Below are 20,305 nucleotides of genomic sequence, written 5' to 3' on the forward strand. Positions count from 1 at the left end.
CGTGGCTGGGTGTCCCTGGCCTGGTTTCTGTGCGTGGGCGCGGGGATGTGGTGGGCGAGGCTGCGGCGAGCGGATGGGGGACGGTGTTACGACTCCGCACGTGTAGTAGACGAGATTGACAGGTATGGTGCATAACGCGTGGTAGATGTGCATCAGAGCAGCGTGCGGTTCGAGACAGGGGACGAGGAAGATGATTGGAATGACCAGCCAGAGTGCGACGTCGCTGATTGCAATTTACAGACTGGGCTGTAGCAGCAGATTCCGATCAGGTAGGCCAGCGTATCCACAGCCCACTCCAACAGAACAAACACCCGCTCCCTCCACCCTATTAGGTACTCCTCCTCAGAACACGACTTCCCCGCCCTCCACACCCTCTACACCAACACTTCTCTTCTCTTCACTCCTCCTCCAACCCAGCCAAAACCTCCGCCAACCCCTCCACAACAACCTGATGATCATCCCACTGCTTCAACCCACTAACCACCACCACCGCCACGCACCCCTCCACCCCCTTCACGTACACCGGCACCCCGCCCCCATGAATCGCATACTGCCCCGCGCCCTCCCCCAACCCAAGTTTCTGCCTAAACTTCTCCTCATCCCCGCCAAACCGCTGCTGCAGCTGCCACGTACTCACCCCCCACCGCACCACCGCGGCGCGCTTGCGCGCCACCCACACGTCGTTGTCGGGGGTTGTGCCGGGGTGCGTGGTCGCGTGGAAGAGCACGTGGGGCGGGGAGGTAGGCGTCGAGACGTGGATTACGGCGGGCGAGGGGTGGGATAAGAGGCGTGTGCGTAGGGTGGTGCCGATGGTGTAGGCGAGGGAGGGGGACCAGTGGGGGAAGATGGAGGCGCGTTCTTGGGCGGCGATGGTGGGGATGTCGCGGGGGGCTTCGGCGAGGGGGGTGAAGGCGATGGGGGCGGGTGTTGGGGGAGCCATGTTGGGTGTGTGGGTTTGTGTTTTTTTGAATTATGGGTTGTGGGTTGGTTTGAGATACTGGTGGGAGTGCAGAGGGGGTTGTTGGTGTGAGGTGGGTTCTTATATGCGCGGCGAGCACGTGCGGTCCACTGTTGGGGTGTTGGTGGTGAGAGGACCCACTTGAGTTGCGACTGTTGCGATTACCGCTTTGGGATGCGATGGGGCAAAGGGCCGATCTGCCGACGATGCTCTGCAGCAACGCGATGTCGTCAGAATGCCTTGTCGTGGCGCAGATGCCTGCCACTATCCACGACATGGGGCAATGCCGCATGTACAATTAGCAATCCCTTCAACCCATCTTCCACATGTTAGACATGCGTAGATAAAACTGCACAACAACGAACACAGTTGTAAGGCGTCCAGCAACGCAGATTCGAGTGAAGTAATTGATATCGACTGCGCGTCCCAGGCCGCTGTAATCCTCCATTGGAGCCAGCAGCAGCCCAATTTCTATCCCCCAATGCACCCAACGCCAAAAAATGCACATGCCCAAAACGCAGAACCGCGACTGGCCCCCTCGGGATCGCGGTACTACCCCGGCCCCAGAAGATCACTCGCGCGATCCAGACTCTCCGCGGTCCGTTTGATCTGCTCTTTCGCACGCGGCCAGTCCTTGGCCTCCAGCGCGTCGCGGGCGAACGGGAAGACGCTGGCGGCGTGAGCGTTGTGGATGGAAGGGGCGAAGAGCATGTGTTTGAACTGCTCGCGGTTGGGCAGCTGTAGATTGTTAGCGTGTGTTCAGATCGAGTGTATCGAGGGAATACGTACGCCGCGGGGACTCCCGTCCTTTGCGTCCACCGGCAAATCCAACAACATACTCTCAAACTGGCCCATCTTGTTATTATGATTAATGCGCTGCATCGTCACACCCCCTGTCTCGAAGCCGCCCGTCGCGTACACCTGATTATACCAGTATGTCTCCCACTTGTGAAACTCGTCAGCCTTCTCCTTCAACGCACCAATGCTCCGCACCAGCGGCTCGAAGATGGCGATGTCGAAGTCGCCGCCGGCCTTCTCCGTGTCGTCGAGCAGCGCCTGGCCCTCAGCCTGCAGGTGCACGGCGTAGTTGGTCAGGCGCAGGGGCATGATGGGCTCTTGGGCGAGCTCGAGGATGAAGAGCACGAGGATCTGGGCGGCGATGGCGTGGTAGGAGAAGCCCGGGTCGATGTGCTGCGCCATCCAGTCGAAGGTTTCGTAGCAGGAGCCGGACATGGAGTTGCGGCCGGAGGGCGCGCCGAAGCCGAAGTCGATGGACGAGGTGCCGGCGATGAACTGGAAGGGCGCGGAGTCGCGGTCCGCAGCGAGGTTGCCGACGGTGGAGCCCTGCATTTCCCAGACTTCTTTGAGGGTTTTGTTGTCGTTGTGCGGGTCGTTGAGGCGGTCGAGGACGCGGTGCCAGGCGTGGGAGAAGATGGGTGAGCCGTTGGCCCACAGCTTGTCGCCGGTGACGGCGGCGTCGATGTTGATGTAGGCGAGGGCGTTTTCGCGGAGGGAGTCGACGTTGGCTTCGACGTGCTCGGTGGAGCCGATGTGGTTGTACTCGCCGGCGTCCCACGAAGCGAACTGGATGGTGCGCAGTGGACGCCAGCCTTGCGCGCGGAGATCGCCCAGTACCCGCACGACTTCGAGCATGATGGCAGTACCAGAGCCAGGGTCTCCAGCCCCAAAGCAGAACGAGTCGCGGTGGTTGCCAATGATGATCTTATGCGCGGTATCCTCGAGGCCGCGAATCGACCCAAACACGTTGGTGATGCGCTGCTGCTCGACCTCGTCCTGCTCGTTGAACAGGTTGACCCTGGGCGACTTATCGGGGTGGCCAGAAAACCACTTGTCGCCCACGTCTGGTACGCCGCCTGTCCAGTCCTCCGGCACCTCCTCGCCGATTCCATGGAGCGACTTGATCAGCTTCTGGGCGTCCTTCCAGGATAGGGGTTGACTGGGAATCTTGACGAGTCCGGGGTTCTTGTCCTTGGGCATGCGGTCCTGCTTCTTCGAGCTTGGCCTGCCAGGTGTGAGAGGGTCGCCGAGGATCATGTTGGACAGCGCGACTGAACCGCGCTGCACGCTGTCGGCCGGCCGCCATTTCCCGTCCGGCCATGTGCTGCCCTTCTTGAAGCCGTCTTCAATGGGGTCCGAGTAGACGAGCACACCGACCACGCCAGCGTTCTGCGCCGACTTGATCTTCATGGCCAGGTCCGGCTGGGTGCCGTAGGACCTGCACAGCACCACGGCGCCCTGCACGTCGATGCCGCTGTCCCACAGGCGCTTGAAGTCCTTCTTGTCGCAGTAGTTGACGTAGATCAGCGGCCCCTGCACGTTGCCGGAGGCGGACATGGCGTGGAAGGCGGGGGTCTGGGCCTTGGGCGGGTTGTACACGGCCGGCTCGTCGAGCTTGGCCTTCCAGCGCTTCTCGGGCGGGTCGACAATCTCGACACGGCGGCCGCCCTTCTTGGGGTAGTTCATGTAGACCCAGTACTCGTCGTGCACAAAGGTGTCCATATGGGCGTCCTTGAACTTGCCCTCGATCCACTGGCCCAGCACGTAGCTGCCCTCGGTGCCGCCCAGGTGGTCGTAGCTGGTCAGGTACTCGAGGCTCTTCTCGATGCGCCACGGCTCGATGTTCTTCTGGACCTGCTGGCGCACCCACTCGGCGTTGAACTGGGTGCCGAAGCCGCCGCCCATGGGCACGACCTCGCTGACGACCAGCATGTAGACCAGCGACACGATGACAATCAGGCCGCACAGGCGCGCGATGACGCTCCAGCCGGGGCGGTACTCGTCGGGCACGGTGGGCAGGCGGTCGGTGACGAAGGCGAAGCTGGGGCGCAGGCGGCGCGGCCAGCGCAGGCGCGGCAGCTGCAGGCCGGACAGGCTGCTGGTGAGGCTGGCGAAGCGCTTCGAGAAGCGGCCGCGGGCGCGGTGGCGGCGTGCGCGGTCGTCGTCGGCGGCCTCGGGGTCCAGCACCTCCATCTCCTCCATGATGCGCTGCTCTTCATCGTGGCTCTCGCGCACGGGGCTGCCCAGCTCCGAGTCGCCGTCGTCGACCGACTGCACGCTGGGTGGGTGGTAGTAGCCATTGCGCCGCGCGGGCCCGCTGGCCTCGGGCGCGAGCAGGCCCTGCCGCTCGGCGTCGTCGCTGGCCTCGTTGGGCCCCCGGCGGGCGGTCGATGTGTGGCGCGAGCTGGTCGCCTCCTCGTAGGACGGGATGGGCGGCAGCTCCGGGGGCTCGTAGCGGTGCTTCTCGTCGGACATGGCGGCGGTCGTGGTGCGGTGCTCTGCTATTGGCGGCTCATAGTGGCTGCGACAGGGCAGCAGCCGGGGGGATAGCAGCGCGGGAGTCTGTACGGGGGACGTGGTGGTTAGGGATGCCGAGGTGGATCATCCGGCATCTAAAGCTTGGTACGTGAACCCCGACGCCCTCGACCGCAACCGTTTCAGCAAGTGACGTGAAACGATTTCTCCACTGCAAACTTGTCTGATTCGAACTGTGCGCCCTGCATGAGCCCTGCAGCCCTATGTATCTACCGGCTAGGTACTGGATCGCATCTTACCTCCGCTATCTCCTGTTCACCCTCAGCCCTACACCCTATGTATGTACTGCACGATCACATCCCCCTCCCCCCCGTCACCCGAATCGTCTCGCCATTCACATAGCTGAACAACGGACTCGCCACCGCCAGCACCACGCTCGCCGCCTCCGTCGCCGTCCCCGGCCTGCGCAGCGGAATATCCGCGTGCTCCTGGCCGGCCTCCTTCTGCTTCTGCGGAATCCCCAGCGCCACCTTCTCGCCGTCCGGCAGCTGCACGAACGCGCCCTCCTCCTTGGCCGCCGTCAGCCGCGTCGCAATGTGTCCGAACGCGACCGTGTTGGCGCGGACGCCGAAACTAGGGCCCCATCTGTGCGTTGTCAGTCAAGGCACTCATTGATCAAGGGAGCCAGTGTGAGAAAACAAGAGAGAGATGGTGTAGAAGGGGAAGGGCAACGCACTCCTTAGCCACCGTCTTCGCAACCCCCGCAACCCCCGCCTTCGCCAGCGCGTAGTTCACCTGCCCCGCATTCCCGTTCAGCCCGCTCGTGCTCGACACCATGACGACGCTCCGGGGCTCGCCGTCCTTGACGCGAAAATACGGCGCCGCGGCGCGGATCAGCTTGAACGGCGCCGTCGCGTGCAGGTCCACGATCGTGTGCCACTGCTTGTCCGTCATCTTGTGGATCACGCCGTCCCACGTGTAGCCCGCGTTGTTGACCAGGATGTGGATCTTGCCGGAGCCGAAGGCGGCGGCGCGCGAGATGAGTTCCTCCGGGTAGGTGGGCGCGAGGATGTCGCCCGGGACGGCGAGGGCGGCGCCGCCGGTTGCGGTGATGCCGGCGACGACGGCGGCGGCTTTTTCTGCGCGCTGTTAGGGCGGCTCGTTGTGGAGACGCCTCTGGGAGAGACTCGTTGGAGAGACGTACCGGCGTCTATGTCAGCGACGACTACCTTCGCGCCCTCGTTTGCGAACAAGCGCGCGCATTCTGCGCCGATGCCCTGGCCGGCGCCGGTGATGATGGCGACTTGGCCCGCGAGCATGCCCTTGGGGTAGTTGAGATGGCCCGCGATCTGGTTTGCACGAGAAGAGGCCGACATGTTGACTGGTATTGGGAGGAACGGCGATGACGATAATAGGAGCTTAAGGTAAGACCTTGGACGTGACCGTGGCCGTGACGCTTGATGTGATGCTTCGTATAGATCTTCGTGAGATGCTTCGATAATCCTTCGACGTACAACCTCAATTCAAATCCTTGCTTGATGCGAATCGAAATCCAGATCCCGGGTGCTTGTACAATTGTACTCAGACACTCAGACAAGGCAATGGGCAGGTGCAGTACATAAACCCGACGCACCGTCTACTTGACGCTCGAAAAGCGGAGTAGCCGAGCACGCTCACCCCAGCTCCTCGGCTCAGCACCCACCGCCTAGCCAGAAGCGGTATATCCGGATCTCATCGCTGACTCGCTCGGGAGCATCTCATTCACAAAGTACTTCGCACGTATGTACTGTAGGCTTTGATCATGGAGAGGCGAGCTATACCATTACTATATCAGCGCACACGACCTTCTAAGCACGTGCACTTCCCCCCTTCTTCTTCTCGTGATCCATGACCTTTCTCCGTCGGTGATTCTGCGCCATCTTCCAGCGCACATACAGCATCACCGCGTCCTTGATCCCGACAAATAGACACCCGCCAATCAGACTCCTGCCCCAGCGCGTCTGTAGGAAGCCAGTTGGCCTGCCCTTTCCGCCCTGCAGTGCGCCAGCGCCTAGCCACCCGCCGAGCCAGGATGTGGTGATGGCGCCTTGGGGCAGCGTGACCCAGGCTGTGGGGAGGGAAATGCGGAGGAGCTCGCCCATGGTGGCGGCGATGGAGGGGAAGATCAGAGCGCCGAGGATGGTGTCGACGAGCGAGGTGGTAGAGAATGCGAGTTCGCGGCGAGCGCGCTGGCGCTGAGGCTGGGCGGGGACGTTTGGCGCGGGCGCTGCTTCTTGCTCGGGGACTTGGGGTGCATTGTCTAGTGGAGGTGCGTTCAAGGGGTGTGCTGGCTCTGCTGGCTGTGCTGGCTCGGCAATGTCGTGGTCGTGGTCGTGGTCGTGGTCGTGGTCGTGGTCGTGGTCGTGGTCATGGTCGTCGTGCGCGCCGCCATTGTTCCATTCACCAAGAATGTCCAAATCGACCTCAAACTCGAGGACCTCGTCTCCATCGTGATCGTGGTCATGATGGTGATGATCATGGTCGTGGTCACCGTGATCGTGCATCTCGCCGAGCTGGAACTGCAGGTTTCCTTCCTCTGCAGCATCCTCGGTGCCTGCACGGGGTTGGATCTCTTTGAGCCACCGCTGCTCCCGTGGCGCCCAGACGCGGTCGTAATATGCATTATAGAAGCCCCGCAGGTAGGGCAGGGCCGCGAATGAGAATGCAGCACTCGGAGGCCACTGGAGCTGCAGCATCTCGTCGCCGGGTTGGCCTGAGCTGACGAAGAAAATAAGAGGGAGGAACGGGAGGAACGAGTCAGCGAGTGTGGTTCGGCTGGCCACGAGAACGGCAGGTATCAGCGGCAGCCCAACGTCGAGTCTCCAGTGGTGGTGCAGGTGATCAATCAGCCGTATCGCCAGCGACGACGGCATGCCAGGGTTGGGCGCCTGGTATAGCGGCGCGAGTATCTGCGTCGCATCCTGTGTCCCGAATATGGTGTAGATGCTGCTCGTGCCAGCAAGCGTCAGCGTCGAGTATAGCGCTGTGCCGGTGACAAAGGCCACGCCAGGCAGCAGCAGCGTGCCCGCCAGCTTCTCCACCACGCGCACCGAGTCTACTACCACGCTGCGCGGCCTCTCTACGCGAATCTCCGTCTTGCACTGCGGACAGAGGATCTTGCCAGCCTTACGCCCAGCTCGCCGGCCTGCGCTGGGAGCCTCCATGTCTGCGATCCAGTCCAGCAGGCACTTCTCGTGCGCCACCAGTGAGCATGTGCACGGCGAGCGCCACTCCGAGGTCGTGGCGTCGTCTTCTGTCTCATCATTGAAGCAGATCCAGCACTTCCGCGGCTCCTCTTCCTCTTGCTGCTGTGGCGCAGCGCTTTGTTGCGGTGCGTCGTCCTGCTTGCTATCGGTAGCGTGCACTTGTGGCGAACTCAGCAGAAGCGTCTGCGAATCTACTGAGGCGGCGGAGAAGCTGCTACTGCGAGTCGCCTCTTCCTGGTGTGAAGACGCCGCAGCCTCAGCTGAGGGCGACGCTGTGCGCTGCGACGCGGGGCGCTGCTGCGGGAGAGACGCCATCGTGCGCGGGAGAGTCGCGGTGTCGGGTAGCGGTAGGTGTGAAGATACGAACTATGTACGCATGGTAGGTAGAAATCGGAAGTGAACGCAGGTTGTCAAGTGTGTACTATGGGCCGCGGCCTACTACGTTTGTTGACGCTCGTGCCGACACAGACGTCACCGTTTCCTGCGGCAAGTGCAGCCGAGGGACTACACTCCACAGCCGAAGAAAGTACGTGTATTCGCTACACTGTGCTGTGTAACCAACCTGCGTGAAAACCTACAATGTCGTTTTTCGGTCTTGCGAACCCCTGTACTCTGTCTCCACGCTTGATCTGATCACCCGCAAAAGCTAGCCCCAAAATTGACCTCCGCCTCTGTGTTGCCGTCTCCGGGGCCTCCTGTTTACCACCAAGTCCGCCAGTTCCATACCTCTGGGGGGGCGGACACCGGTCTTGGCCCGATGTGCGCACCAACGTGCATATCTGTGCTCCCCAGCTGCTTTAACCCTAGGAAATGCGTCAGTCAAGGCCCCAACGACGGAGGGAGGTGTCGGACAAGGCGGTGTGATGTGTGTTAGCGGTGTCCTTGGAGGTATCGCAGGATGCTGCTGTAGCACCGTTGAAGCTGCTGGGGCTGCTAGAATGCCTCCATAGCTAGGTGCAGGCACCAGCGTGTGCTGCAGTGAAAGGCCGCCAAGGCGCTCAGGAACAGCCATCATTGGTACAGGAAATAACGGTGGCATACCTCCATACCATTCTGGTGGACAGAGTGTAGTCGAAGGTGCGATGGGTACCATGTACGGAACTGTGTGGTATGTCCAGACCTCCATCGTGTGCATCGCTGGCCAGTGAGGTGGTACAAACGGCGCGTCCTGCCAGTACCCCAGGTCGGTCGGCAGAGTGTTGGGCTGGCCCTAAAACGGTACCCGGTTCGACAGCGCTATGGGTTCGCCCTGCACTATGTGAGTCCTTGTATCGTGTCCTGGGTCTCGCAATTCCCACTCATCCTCGTCTGCGCTGCTCAAACTCTTGTAGTCCTTGTTGTAGTCGTTGCTGTCCTCGCCGGCCTCGCTGGTCTCGCTGGCTTCGGCCTCTGCAGTTTCACTGCCTTCAGCCTTCGCAGCCTCTGCTTGCACATCTTCCGTCTCAACCTTGACAACGCGGATGGGCAACTCATAGCCAGTGGGCTTGATCTCCTTGACCTGGTAGTTATTCGTTGGGTCATAGTACTTCACGGGCAGCTTCTCTGGGTCAAGCCCATCGCCGCGCTCGTTCATGCACGTAGTGCAAGTCAGCACGCCATGTTGCAGGTCTGAAGACCGGGGTATCGGATAGTTGTCTGCAAGGTAGTGAAAGTGCTGCTTGCTGAGGTCGCAGGGTGTGCTGGAGCAGTGCTGGCTTCCGAGATACTCGTGATGCTCACACGCCGCGTGTCGAACAAAGTACTTCAGGCACATCGTGAGAAGTTTGAGCAATGTGATTGTGAGTACGAGTGTATGGCAAAAGTTGGGAGTGTGTTGTGTTTAGGCATCCGTTCGACGTTGCTGTAGCTACCCGTCCGAACACAGCACCCAGCCTGAGGTGAAGGTGACAGAAGTGAAGGCGACAAAGAGTTTCGTCCTGGCCTGTGTCATAGCAGCGTATTTTAATGTAGTATGACGCCTAATATAAGCCGGTCCTATTACCTGACTTCAATGATATGCAATGCTGCAGCCGCTCTCATGAAGAGATCCCGTTTGTGATAGTGCCAATTGAAGGCATTCATGGGTCTGTGTGTAATTTTTTGCTAAGGTCTTACTAGGCTTGTCATAATCCAGAGTAGATTATCAACAAAAGAAGAGAGGCTAGATCAAGACTGTACTCTGATGCAACGTTTGCAAAGTGTTTCTTATAGCTTCAAACCAACATGTAGACAACACCCATCAATACATCGCAACATAGAAAACCCGCTATAGTCTTCCGGCTACAATCCCCCATCGCTGTCCTATATGAAGGCAATCTGATGCGACCCCGGAAATCTTGTCCCTGAAGCCGAACACGCAGACGCGGCGCCAGAACTCCATGGGATGCCAGAACTGCTTCCCAGCTCAGCCAAGCCATGCGTTTGTCTCCCTGTCAGACCGACTAAAGCATACGCAGCGCATAGAGCAGCGCCCTCGCTCGTTTCTGTGGACCCACGATTACCAGGAAGGCGGGGCCAGGAAGCTCCGTGACGCGTAGGCTGACTACCATCAAGGGGCCGGCGATCAGAGGGGCGACGAAGCGAGATTATGTTATTGCTAGTGCTCTGCAAGCAGTCCATTGTCCGATGATCAGTTTGGGCTGAATGCGTGTGGTTGTTCAGCCAATGGAGCCTGAAGGTGGGTACGATTCGGCCATTTTGATGCGGAGTTAGATCAGAGGAGATGACTTTTGTGTGCATCGAGTACAGGGTATCATTGAGCAAGTCCGTTCGTCTAGAGTTTGAATGTTGCATAAAAACCCCAAAAATTCCCTAATTGCCGTCGAGCATGGCGAAGACGTTCGAATGCTGAGGCTTGGCCTGCTGGCGTTGCTCTTGCTTCTTTTTTTTCCTCTCTGCCTCTTTCGATTGTTTCTTTTTCTTCTTGTTCGAGATGTGCTCAGTGGGTATCTCAACTCCAGAAGCAACGTATATCTCCTCGACCATGAGTTTCAGTCGCTCGTGATCGGCCAGCAGCTTTCTTGACTGTCCTGGGACCGTGAACAACTCGGCTATCGATGGCATGTTTGCCAGTAGTTTAGTTAACTGCAGGGGTGTGTCATCGGCACTACCATTGGTCCCGTGTATGGCTTGGTGAACAGCAATAACTTGTTGAAGCATGCGTAGTGAGTATAAAACCGCTTGCAGTCGGGCCGTAAGATGGATAAAGTCCCAAGAGTTGTCAAAATCACCATTGAGCATGCGTAAAACAACAGTCGTTGATGGTGTTGTTTTGGAATCGAGAAGAACAATGCTCAGAGCGAAGAGCGGCCACATCATCCCTGGAGCCAGACTGCGGTCTGCTGCCCATTTCGAGACACCACTAATATGCGCTAACATATCAGAGGTTGAAAAGTCTGCTGTGCTCGGTACGATCTCTTGTACTGCGACGCCTTGAGCTTTGCGCCGATACTCGTGTACGATTGAAGTACTTGGAGCGAGGAGCGAGTATGCGACCTTGCGGAAGTCAAGGCCTGAACTCCACGCGGAGGATTGATTCGGATCCTCGACGAGCAAGGGTAGATACACCAGGGGCGTTGGCGAGTTCTCGAGGGCCTGATGTACAAACTCGGATATCCTGACATCCAGGCTCTGAAGCGGTAATGGTAGACCACTCTCTTTTGCAAAGTGGCTTGGAACCATAGTCCGCCCAGCATAACGTCCGCTGAACTCAAGGTATGTTTCAGATAACAGATCTTGTGCGCGAGCATCGCGAAGCAAGTCATCTGACGTATGTGACGGTTCTCGAGTTATGGCAAATGCGAATTGCGCTAGACTGTCTAGCTGAAGTCGCTTGCGTATCTGCTCGGGACAGTATGACTTGAACCCTGTTGTGACATCGGCATCTTGATAGAAGACGACAAGGGTTTCTGCAGGGTAGCTGTAGAGAAGCAGGTCCGTGTCACTCGTGAAGATGATCGAGCGAGCATGGTCTCTGGCATGCAGAGCGCACCAATCATCAGCCTCTCCAGGCTCGATACGGGTCCTTGACGCGAACGGGGTATCGAGCAAAGCCTCTCTTAGCGAAGGAGCCAGGAATGCATGCAAGATCGATCCGAGGTATGTTGGCACTGGGCAAGATGATGTAGGATACTGAACCCGATAATTGCGAACCCTGGAATTATTCTGCTCTAGTCGATGAACTCGCTCATTCCGTTTAGAAGCAGGCAGAGCGCCATCAAATACAATCTTGGATCTGGCATTCACTCATTAGCCAACACCCAGTATCAGAGAATTTTGAATGTGAACCCGGTCGAGAGAGCGTTTCTTATCCCGTACTTGTAAAAGCAAAACAGTCGACACCGGGCTAGACGTGAGAGCGACTGAATATGCACCTTACCAGTAGAGAACGTTTCATACGTCTCGTTAAATAGTACGCCCGAGCGGCATATTTCGAAAAACAGTCATGGTCACTCACACCTTGATGTTGGCAGCCTCAAGCGAATTCAGCCAGCAAATGGCTTCGTTGTTGACATCGGCATACGAAGGAACTCTTGGCGAGCCGGAGAGTGCCAGTTTGTGAGCATGGTAGGCGAGTGAAGGACCATCGACAACTGCCTGGTAACCTTCCAGATGCTGGGCAGACTGACATTCTGCGTATGGTTCAGAGCGTCTGGCAAGTCCAGGAATGCCCATTACGGTGGAGGTAGTCACAGCAACGATTGATGGTGCAGTACAGCCTCAAGCCACGGACAGCAATCTTGCACAAGGATGTGCGAGTGTTGAATGGTTCTCGATTTTTAGGCGAATTGATTTTCCTCGTGTTGGGATGGAAAACGACGCCTAGGCTGTGCGGCAGTCCGTGCACGTAGGCCAGGCCGAGCCGAATGCTGGAGAACGGCTAGACAGCCTCAAGCCTTGCCGTGAGATTGTCTTCGGGAACGGGCGTTGAACCTTGACACGAAAGCGTTGAGAAGATGGACAGCTGAAGGGCATTGAATGGCGCGGATCCTTGCCCGAGGAGCTGCTAGTGGTTGGCATTCGACGCTTGGACGACGTCAATCGTACCGTAGTGGGGTAGTCGCGAGCTGGCTGGTGCCCTGATGCCCCTCTTGACCTCAAAACACGGTGTACAACCAACGCTTCAATCCCACCACTTTTACCGGAAACTACACAGAAAATACACTCAGACACCATGAGCGTCCAAACTGTCGAGCTTCAGCCTTTTCAAGATCAGAAGCCTGGAACGTAAGTGCTGAAGTTTGATGACATTGTGGCTATGACATGATCCAGCTGGCACAAGAAGCTTTGCCATGCAGCGTTTAGCATTAGCCTCAGTATACGGCTTCACTGGAGACCAAGCTGACAATTTCCAGCTCTGGTCTTCGCAAGAAGGTCAAGGTTTTCCAGAAGGAGCACTACTCCGAGTCCTTCATCACCAGCATCCTCAAGTCGATCCCTGAGGGCGCCCAGGACGCTTTCCTCGTCATTGGCGGTGATGGTCGTTACTGGAATCCTGAAGTCACACAGAAGATTGCGAAGATCAGTGCAGCCTACGGCGTCAAGAAGCTGTTGATCGGTCAGGATGGTATCCTTAGCACACCAGCTGCTAGCCATATCATCAGGATCAGGAAGGCTACCGGTGGTATTCTCCTCACCGCCAGTCACAACCCCGGCGGTAAGTATTCCCAGCGTAGTTCTATTCAGCATGCTGACTATATCACAGGCCCCGATGAGGACTTCGGCATGAAGTACAACCTGGCCAACGGTGCCCCCGCCCCCGAGAGCGTCACGAACAAGATCTTCGAAACCTCCAAGACTCTTACCTCCTACAAGATCGCCGACATTCCCGACGTCGACCTCAGCAAGATTGGTACACAGCAGTATGGTGATCTCGAAGTTGAGATCATCCACTCAACTGCAGACTACCTCGAGATGCTCAAGGACATCTTCGACTTTGACCTTATCAAGTCGTTCCTTAAGGAGCACTCAGACTTCAAGGTTCTCTTCGACGGACTGAGCGGTGTTACGGGCTCTTACGGTGTTGACATCTTCGAGAAGGAGCTGGGAATTCCCAACAGCACTCAGAACTGCGTGCCCCTGCCAGACTTTGGTGGACACCACCCCGACCCCAACCTTGTCTACGCCAAGTCGCTCGTTGATGCTGTCGACAAGAACGGCGTTCACTTTGGTGCTGCCAGTGATGGCGATGGTGACCGCAACATGATCTACGGCGCGAACTCGTTCGTATCACCTGGTGACAGCCTGGCTATCATTGCTCACCACGCCAAACTCATCCCATACTTCAAGAAGCAGGGTACTTACGGTCTTGCACGAAGCATGCCCACATCGGGTGCGATTGATCTGGTAGCAAAGAAGCAGGGCGTCGAATGCTACGAGGTACCCACAGGGTGGAAGTTCTTCTGCGGTCTGTTTGACTCGGACAAGATGAACATCTGTGGTGAGGAGAGTTTCGGAACCGGCTCCAACCACATCCGTGAGAAGGATGGACTGTGGGCTGTTGTCGCATGGCTCAACATCATTGCTGGTGTTGGAAAGCAGACTGGCACCACACCCAGCATTGCGTCGATTCAGAAGGATTTCTGGAAGACATACGGACGTACTTTCTTCACCCGCTACGACTACGAGGGCTGCGAGACTGAGGGCGCCAACAAGGTCACTGCGCACATGACAGAATTGATCACCACAAAGAAGGACGAGTTCGTCGGCTCTACCATCGCTGGCCGTAAGGTCATCGAGGCTGACGACTTCTCATACACCGACCTGGATGGCAGTGTCAGCAAGAACCAGGGCATCTACGTCAAGTTTGACGATGGCAGCCGCATTGTCGTCCGTCTGTCCGGTACTGGCAGCAGCGGTGCCACGATTCGTCTCTACATCGAGAAGCACACCAGCGACGAGTCCACATATGACCAGGATGCTCAGGAGTACCTGAAGGACAACGTCAAGCTGGCCACTGATCTCCTCAAGCTGCATGAGTACATTGGCCGTACTGAGCCTGATGTCAAGACTTAAGCAAGTTGCCTCCCGACATAATTGCGTACGATGCTTGACGCGTGTACGAGCCATGATACTTTTAAATTAGCATAGCGAAAGGCAATACCACTTAGTTTCAGCAGCCCATTCGTGGCAGTTTGCTTCATTGATTTTCCGTGTATTGTGCGCATGATGGATTGCGCATTGTGGCTTAGAGTGCGACGTCATTTAGTTACGAGCAAATAAGCTCAGGCCTTGACCCACCATTTCTCCCCTTTGGTCGTCACAACAACACGGTGAACAAACCCCGCTGCGTAGTTGACCGCCATTCACAATAACTTGACCCCTAATTTTGCACGACACTACACATAATGGCTGAGAAAGAAGGATCTGCTGTGCCTCCGCAGGCAAAGGGCTCATGGGGTAGCTTCCTCAAGGTACGTTAGAGTGTCGCATTCTTGTTGTTTTCTCCGAAAGGATGTACGCTGACTTGGAGTAGTCGATCGCGTCCTTCAATGGCGATCTTTCTTCCATGACCGCGCCCGCTTTCATCCTCTCCACGACGTCTCTCACCGAGTTCTCTTCGTACTGGACTGAACACCCCTCCATATTTGTCGCGCCTGCCGCCGAGAAGGACCCGGCAAAACGGGCCGCACTTGTACTTAAGTGGTTTCTGAGCACATTGAAACAGCAATATGCCAGTCGAAGTGAGAAACTGGGCAGCGAGAAGAAACCGCTGAATCCTTTCTTGGGCGAGCTGTTCTTGGGCAAGTGGGAAGACCAGGCAGGCACCACACAGCTTGTCAGCGAGCAAGTCAGGTATGAATCTGGAACATACTGTTTGGTCTCTGCTAATACAATGGTGTAGCCACCATCCTCCGGTTACAGCATACTCCATCTGGAACAGCCAACATGGTGTTCGCCTGACCGGCTACAACGCGCAAAAAGCGTCTTTCTCGAGCACCATTAATGTCAAGGTGCGTTCTTTTGGTTTTGATTTGGAAGGGAGGAAGACAGAAACTGACCTTCCGGCAGCAAATCGGCCACGCGACCCTCCATATCGATGCCTATGATGAGGACTACCTCATCACCCTCCCCTCTTTACATATCGAAGGCCTCATCTCAGGCTCTCCATACGTCGAGTTGAACAGCTCCTCTTACATCACATCCTCCTCCGGCTACACAGCCAAGATCGACTACACCGGCAGAGGATGGGTCTCAGGCAAGAAGAACCGCTTCTCGGCGTCCCTCTACCCTACAGGAAAGGAGAAAGATGTCATCTACTCCGCCGAAGGTCAATGGATTGACAAGTGGGCCATCAAGGATGCTAAGAACAAGTCAACGTTCTCGTCACACGACCCGAGCGTCAACAAGACAACGCCGCTTTCTGTTGCACCATTCGCCGAGCAAGACGACTTCGAGTCCCGCCGCGCATGGAAGAAGGTGGCTGACGCCATCAACAAGGGTGACATGGACACGACCAGCGCTGAAAAATCCATCATTGAGAACCGCCAGCGCGAGATGCGTAAGGAAGAACAAGCAGGTGGACGGGAGTGGGAGCGCAAGTTCTTCACTCGCACAGACGAGTCGCCAGTCTTCGAGCAATTAGCTGCCAATGTTGGTGAAAAGACCAACGAGACCTTGACCAACGGTATCTGGCTATTTGACCAAGACAAGGCAAATGCCGCGAAGTCGCCATACCACCCTGATGTCACTCCGCCAATCTATGTGCAGAAGTAAGAATGATTGGTGATTTGAAGGTAATCTTACATGCTGTGAGCCAGCTCACTCTCAAAGGTGGATGCGTTTTGAGGCCCTAAGTAAACTACCAGGTCATCTGAAAGCGCTTTTTACGGTCGGGGATATGTGCATGAGACAGAATCGGACCAGCGACCGTTTGCCGAGTCTCATATTTGCGTGGTCACTCATAGTCAGTGCTGTCTAGGCCTCTTTTCATTCTCGAGCATTCATAGATCCTAGCGTACATAATATCTTGCACATTCTGCAGTCACAAAGTACTTTTCGAATATGCGTCTTGCATGTTCCTGTGAGGCAAGCCCTCCAAAACACTGACACGGCGCCTAGACGTCCTTCGAAGCTGTGCGCTTGTCGTTCCCTTGTGTTTGCCAGCACTTTCGGAAGATTTCCATCTGCGGTCAGGCGTCAATTGGAGTGCTCTGTGGGAAACGGGAACAACCGTTGTCTGCGATGACTCGGCAGCATCTCGGCGTCCGAGGTTCAACAGTCAAGAACAGCATCACTCACCTCCGCTTTGCACGCTCGCCAATCTTTCTTCTCATAGTAGCAGTCAGTCAGTTTCGCATTTTCATCTAGAAGAATCAGCAAGGTCCATTAATTACTGCTGCCTGGCGCACCCGCGCAGCCTGTGCTGAAGATCCGCTTCTCCCTGTGTACTGGTCAGCCATCGCATTCGACGAACACCCTCATCTGTGCGCACCACTCATCTGGCTCATCATCAATCATCAATTGCGCGGCGGCAGCTTGTGCCTTGGTATCTTTGGACATTCTGAAAACGCTAGCACGAGGAGGGTGTCTGCTGTAGCTCTCACCAGGTGAGCAGGTTACGCGCAGACCTTCACGGCGTAAGATCGGATCATCTCGGCTCCGAAGCGTCACGTCACCATCATTATGGCAACCAGGAAATTGAACGTCTTGGTGTATTCCGGTATGTTCAAAGGTAGTTTCGAACTCAAGCTCCTACTCACAGTCTGTAGGACATGGAAGTACTACCGAGTCTGTGCGCCACTGCCTCTACACCCTCCGTCGCTTGCTGTCCCCAGCATATGCCGTAATCCCTGTCACAGGTGACGTCCTTATCAAAGAGCCTTGGTTCAGCACTTGCGCACTGCTAGTCTTTCCCGGAGGCGCAGATCTGGGGTACTGCCGCACGCTGAATGGCGAGGGCAATCGCCGTATCAGCCGCTACGTCAATGCTGGCGGCTCATACCTGGGATTCTGCGCTGGCGGCTACTATGGCAGCGCAAAATGTGAATTCGAAGTTGACGATCCCACGATGGCAGTTGTTGGGAATCGTGAGCTGGCTTTCTTTCCAGCGGTTTGTAGAGGCTTGGCTTTTGAAGGGTTCAAGTATGCCAGTGAGGCTGGCGCCAGAGCGGCAGATATCAAGATCGAGAAGGCCGCATTCGACGGTGTAGGAGAAAAGACTGCCGACTCCTTCAAGTGCTATTACAATGGCGGTGGAGTGTTTGTCGATGCGAGCAAGCTTGAGTCAAGAGGCGTGCAAGTCCTGGCCACTTACACGGAAGACCTACACGTTGAATCTGGTGAGAGTAAGGCTGCAGTTGTGTATCGAAAAGTTGGTGAAGGCCATGCCATAGTCACTGGCCCGCACCCTGAGTAAGCATCGAACGCGTGTTTTGAGACGTGTACTGACGAAGCGCTGTAGGTTTGCGCCACAAAACTTAACCCAAATCCCCAGTCTTCCTTCTTATGCGTCGTTAATTGATGCCATTACTAAGACAGATGCAAACCGTATTGCATTCTTGGGAATGATGCTACGCAAGTTGGGTTTGAATGTCAACGAAGAGGAACAAGCGGTACCATCCCTGTCCCGCCTGCATCTCACCTCTCACAAACCGACAGCCGTCGCGGATCTTGTCGCGTCTTGGGCCGAAGTCATCACTGTAGTCGACGGTGAGGACTACATCCATGGCGGGAATGATGTGTTCCACATCGAAAAACAGGGCAGTGTTTGGGGTGTTAAAGAATTGAAACGAGCCGTGAGTGCGGTTTCGGAGAAGCTGCCAACATTGGCGTCAACACAGGACAAGGAAGGGGAAAAATTTGCAACCGAGGCAGCTGACGATAAAAAGAAGCCGAAAACTAAGGAAGAAGAGATTCAGGAATGTGTCAAGTACACAGCCAACTCGGCCTTCGACCAAATCCTCTCCTACGATAAAGTAGTCAAGACAATCGTTCCTCATAAGGAAGGTGTCCCTACAAGCCGCGAAACGCCATTCCATCACGAAGCCTTCTATGCCAACCTGCATCACTACCACACTAAGCTTCGTAACCCCTCCGCATCTTTCGGCTCGGCTCTCATCTATGGCGAGGTAGTCACGAGCACCAACACCCTTCTCGATAAGAACCCGGCTCTCCTCCGCAGCCTCCCGAATGGCTTCACGGTAACAGCAACAACGCAGATTGCCGGTCGTGGACGTGGCTCAAATGTTTGGGTCGCGCCGCCAGGCGCAATGATGTTCAGCACCGTCCTGCACCACAGCTTCGCTCTCTCGCAATCAGCTCCGGTCATCTTCGTCCAGTATCTCGCCGCTCTAGCCATCGTCCAAGGCATTCAGGACTATGCACCAGGCTACGAGAAGATCCCAGTCAAGCTGAAATGGCCAAACGACATCTACGCTCAACTTCCAGGGAGCAGCAACAACCCCGTCGTGAAGATCGGCGGCATCCTGGTGAACAGCAGCTACTCCGGCACTTCCTACGACGTCGTCTGTGGCATTGGTCTGAACCTTTCCAACGCCCTCCCCACAACGTCCCTCAACCAGCTCGCCGCCAGCCAAACCCCGCCGCTCAAGCCTTTTACCCAGGAGAAACTCCTCGCCAGCATTCTCGCTTCCTTCGAGTCACTGTATAGTAACTTCTGCACCACGGGCTTCAATCGTGATATGGAAGAGCAGTACTACCGCGCATGGCTGCACACCGATCAGATTGTGGAGCTGGAGAGCGAGGGAGGCATCAAGGCGCGCATTAAGGGTATCACAAGGGATTGGGGGTTGCTTCTTGCGGAGGAGCTGGGCTGGCAGGATCGCCCGACGGGCAAGGTAGTTAGTCTGCAGAGCGATAGTAACAGCTTTGACTTTTTCAGGGGTCTGGTGCGGAGGAAGGTGTAGGAAGGTGTAGGAAGGTAAAAGGTGGATTGTAGAAATCATGATTATTTGAAGTTCCTGGTGCTCTTCTCGTGCTGTAGGGAAGTAGACACTGATTTGGAATTGTACAGATTGCTTCTGCCTCGAAGAGTCGTCGGCAGGTTCCCTGTATCCATCATGTGACAGCCACAGTATCCCGATCATTCACCCATTCAATCTCAGAGACCAACCTAAATAGCTTATGAGACTCTGATATCTCGAATTCAAAGATGTCGAAAGTGCTACCTTGTCCTATCACCACTTCCGGCAAAGCGCACCGGAACCCCGACGCCCGACGCGTCAACACCTCACGCTCTCTCCAACAGCCGCGTGCTTCAAAACCCGAATTTCCCGCGCCCGCCGTCCAGAAAAGCTGCCAGCAAGACAGAACCACCGAAACCAAGCTTCCGCAGCTCGTTGCAGACCCCTGGACACGTTGGCCAACGGGATACATGTGGCGGCTGAAGCGAGTCCTTCAGCGCAGCCACTTGCTTAGCGAGGGCTCACCGGTGGCTGCTGGGCGAGGGGTTTTGGGTGGTTGCCGAGCTGATCTGATGCGTCTACATGGTGAGTTTCGTTGGGCACGCATTGCACCGGATTGGCCACGTCGAGCGTGTTGGAAGAGGCGCTATGGCATCGCGACACGCGATGCAAAAGCGTGGGTGACGTGCTGTTCCTCACAGTAGTATTTCAAGTGAATTGTTGAAGAGAAAGTTCTGACTGTCTCAAATTTACACTTCCGATGGAGGGTCCCAGCACGAGCTCGTAGGAAGCCGCAAGACTTGTATCGCCTGAGACTCTTCCTCTTGCGCTTAGTTATGGGTTTTGCATATACCCAGTCCTGCTTGATCCGGTTTTGCAAAATTCAGATTTTGCGACAACCCCTATCTGCATTTTCGGGTTCTGCGAAGGGCACAGCCTTGGAAGAGTTTGTCTGGTTTTGATTGATTGGTGGTATGCACGTGGCT

The 20,305-nt window shown here is 56.4% G+C and overlaps 10 protein-coding genes across 10 annotated transcripts; 3 read left to right on the forward strand and 7 right to left on the reverse strand.

Moving 5' to 3' along the window:
- Positions 1–397: 397 nt before the first annotated feature.
- On the reverse strand, positions 398–940 carry C7974DRAFT_436466 (uncharacterized protein; the record flags this gene model as incomplete). Its single annotated transcript, XM_046145136.1, has 1 exon — positions 398–940. One exon carries the CDS (start codon positions 938–940, stop codon positions 398–400), a length of 543 nt encoding a protein of 180 aa, XP_045993247.1.
- Positions 941–1,081: 141 nt separating this feature from the next.
- Positions 1,082–4,433, reverse strand: C7974DRAFT_365760 (uncharacterized protein). The gene is made up of 2 exons (XM_046139840.1): positions 1,748–4,433; positions 1,082–1,696 (listed from the first exon to the last, which is right to left on the reverse strand). Exons 1-2 carry the CDS (start codon positions 4,229–4,231, stop codon positions 1,511–1,513), a joined length of 2,670 nt encoding a protein of 889 aa, XP_045993248.1. The 5' UTR covers positions 4,232–4,433; the 3' UTR covers positions 1,082–1,510.
- Positions 4,434–4,584: 151 nt separating this feature from the next.
- C7974DRAFT_416578 (uncharacterized protein) lies at positions 4,585–5,607 on the reverse strand (the record flags this gene model as incomplete). Its single annotated transcript, XM_046143997.1, has 3 exons — positions 4,585–4,876; positions 4,968–5,370; positions 5,436–5,607. The coding sequence occupies 3 exons, from the start codon at positions 5,605–5,607 to the stop codon at positions 4,585–4,587; spliced, it is 867 nt and encodes a 288-aa protein (XP_045993249.1).
- A 213-nt stretch (positions 5,608–5,820) lies between these two features.
- On the reverse strand, positions 5,821–7,891 carry C7974DRAFT_44993 (uncharacterized protein). Its single transcript, XM_046145721.1, has one exon. The coding sequence runs from the start codon at positions 7,789–7,791 to the stop codon at positions 6,079–6,081; it is 1,713 nt and encodes a 570-aa protein (XP_045993250.1). The 5' UTR covers positions 7,792–7,891; the 3' UTR covers positions 5,821–6,078.
- Positions 7,892–9,756: 1,865 nt separating this feature from the next.
- Positions 9,757–10,074, reverse strand: C7974DRAFT_379355 (uncharacterized protein; the record flags this gene model as incomplete). Its single annotated transcript, XM_046140459.1, has 1 exon — positions 9,757–10,074. The coding sequence occupies one exon, from the start codon at positions 10,072–10,074 to the stop codon at positions 9,757–9,759; it is 318 nt and encodes a 105-aa protein (XP_045993251.1).
- Positions 10,075–10,266: 192 nt separating this feature from the next.
- On the reverse strand, positions 10,267–12,129 carry C7974DRAFT_319119 (XPG domain containing-domain-containing protein; the record flags this gene model as incomplete). The annotated part of the gene is made up of 2 exons (XM_046138693.1): positions 10,267–11,689; positions 11,912–12,129. The coding sequence occupies 2 exons, from the start codon at positions 12,127–12,129 to the stop codon at positions 10,267–10,269; spliced, it is 1,641 nt and encodes a 546-aa protein (XP_045993252.1).
- Positions 12,130–12,379: 250 nt separating this feature from the next.
- Positions 12,380–14,658, forward strand: C7974DRAFT_45080 (uncharacterized protein). Its single transcript, XM_046145758.1, has 3 exons — positions 12,380–12,681; positions 12,810–13,111; positions 13,160–14,658. The coding sequence occupies exons 1-3, from the start codon at positions 12,629–12,631 to the stop codon at positions 14,467–14,469; spliced, it is 1,665 nt and encodes a 554-aa protein (XP_045993253.1). The 5' UTR covers positions 12,380–12,628; the 3' UTR covers positions 14,470–14,658.
- A 1-nt stretch (position 14,659) lies between these two features.
- On the forward strand, positions 14,660–16,625 carry C7974DRAFT_45081 (uncharacterized protein). Its single transcript, XM_046145759.1, has 4 exons — positions 14,660–14,867; positions 14,930–15,249; positions 15,299–15,407; positions 15,466–16,625. Exons 1-4 carry the CDS (start codon positions 14,802–14,804, stop codon positions 16,168–16,170), a joined length of 1,200 nt encoding a protein of 399 aa, XP_045993254.1. The 5' UTR covers positions 14,660–14,801; the 3' UTR covers positions 16,171–16,625.
- Positions 16,445–16,984, reverse strand: C7974DRAFT_401818 (uncharacterized protein). Its single transcript, XM_046142631.1, has 4 exons — positions 16,889–16,984; positions 16,806–16,837; positions 16,696–16,760; positions 16,445–16,580 (listed from the first exon to the last, which is right to left on the reverse strand). The coding sequence occupies exons 1-4, from the start codon at positions 16,954–16,956 to the stop codon at positions 16,512–16,514; spliced, it is 234 nt and encodes a 77-aa protein (XP_045993255.1). The 5' UTR covers positions 16,957–16,984; the 3' UTR covers positions 16,445–16,511.
- A 95-nt stretch (positions 16,985–17,079) lies between these two features.
- C7974DRAFT_318976 (biotin-protein ligase) lies at positions 17,080–19,322 on the forward strand (the record flags this gene model as incomplete). Its single annotated transcript, XM_046138684.1, has 3 exons — positions 17,080–17,116; positions 17,166–17,808; positions 17,858–19,322. 3 exons carry the CDS (start codon positions 17,080–17,082, stop codon positions 19,320–19,322), a joined length of 2,145 nt encoding a protein of 714 aa, XP_045993256.1.
- Positions 19,323–20,305: the final 983 nt, after the last annotated feature.

This window comes from Boeremia exigua (genome assembly GCF_020726555.1).
Source record: "Boeremia exigua strain MPI-SDFR-AT-0100 chromosome Unknown C7974scaffold_11, whole genome shotgun sequence".
NCBI classification, from domain to species: Eukaryota; Fungi; Ascomycota; class Dothideomycetes; order Pleosporales; family Didymellaceae; genus Boeremia; species Boeremia exigua.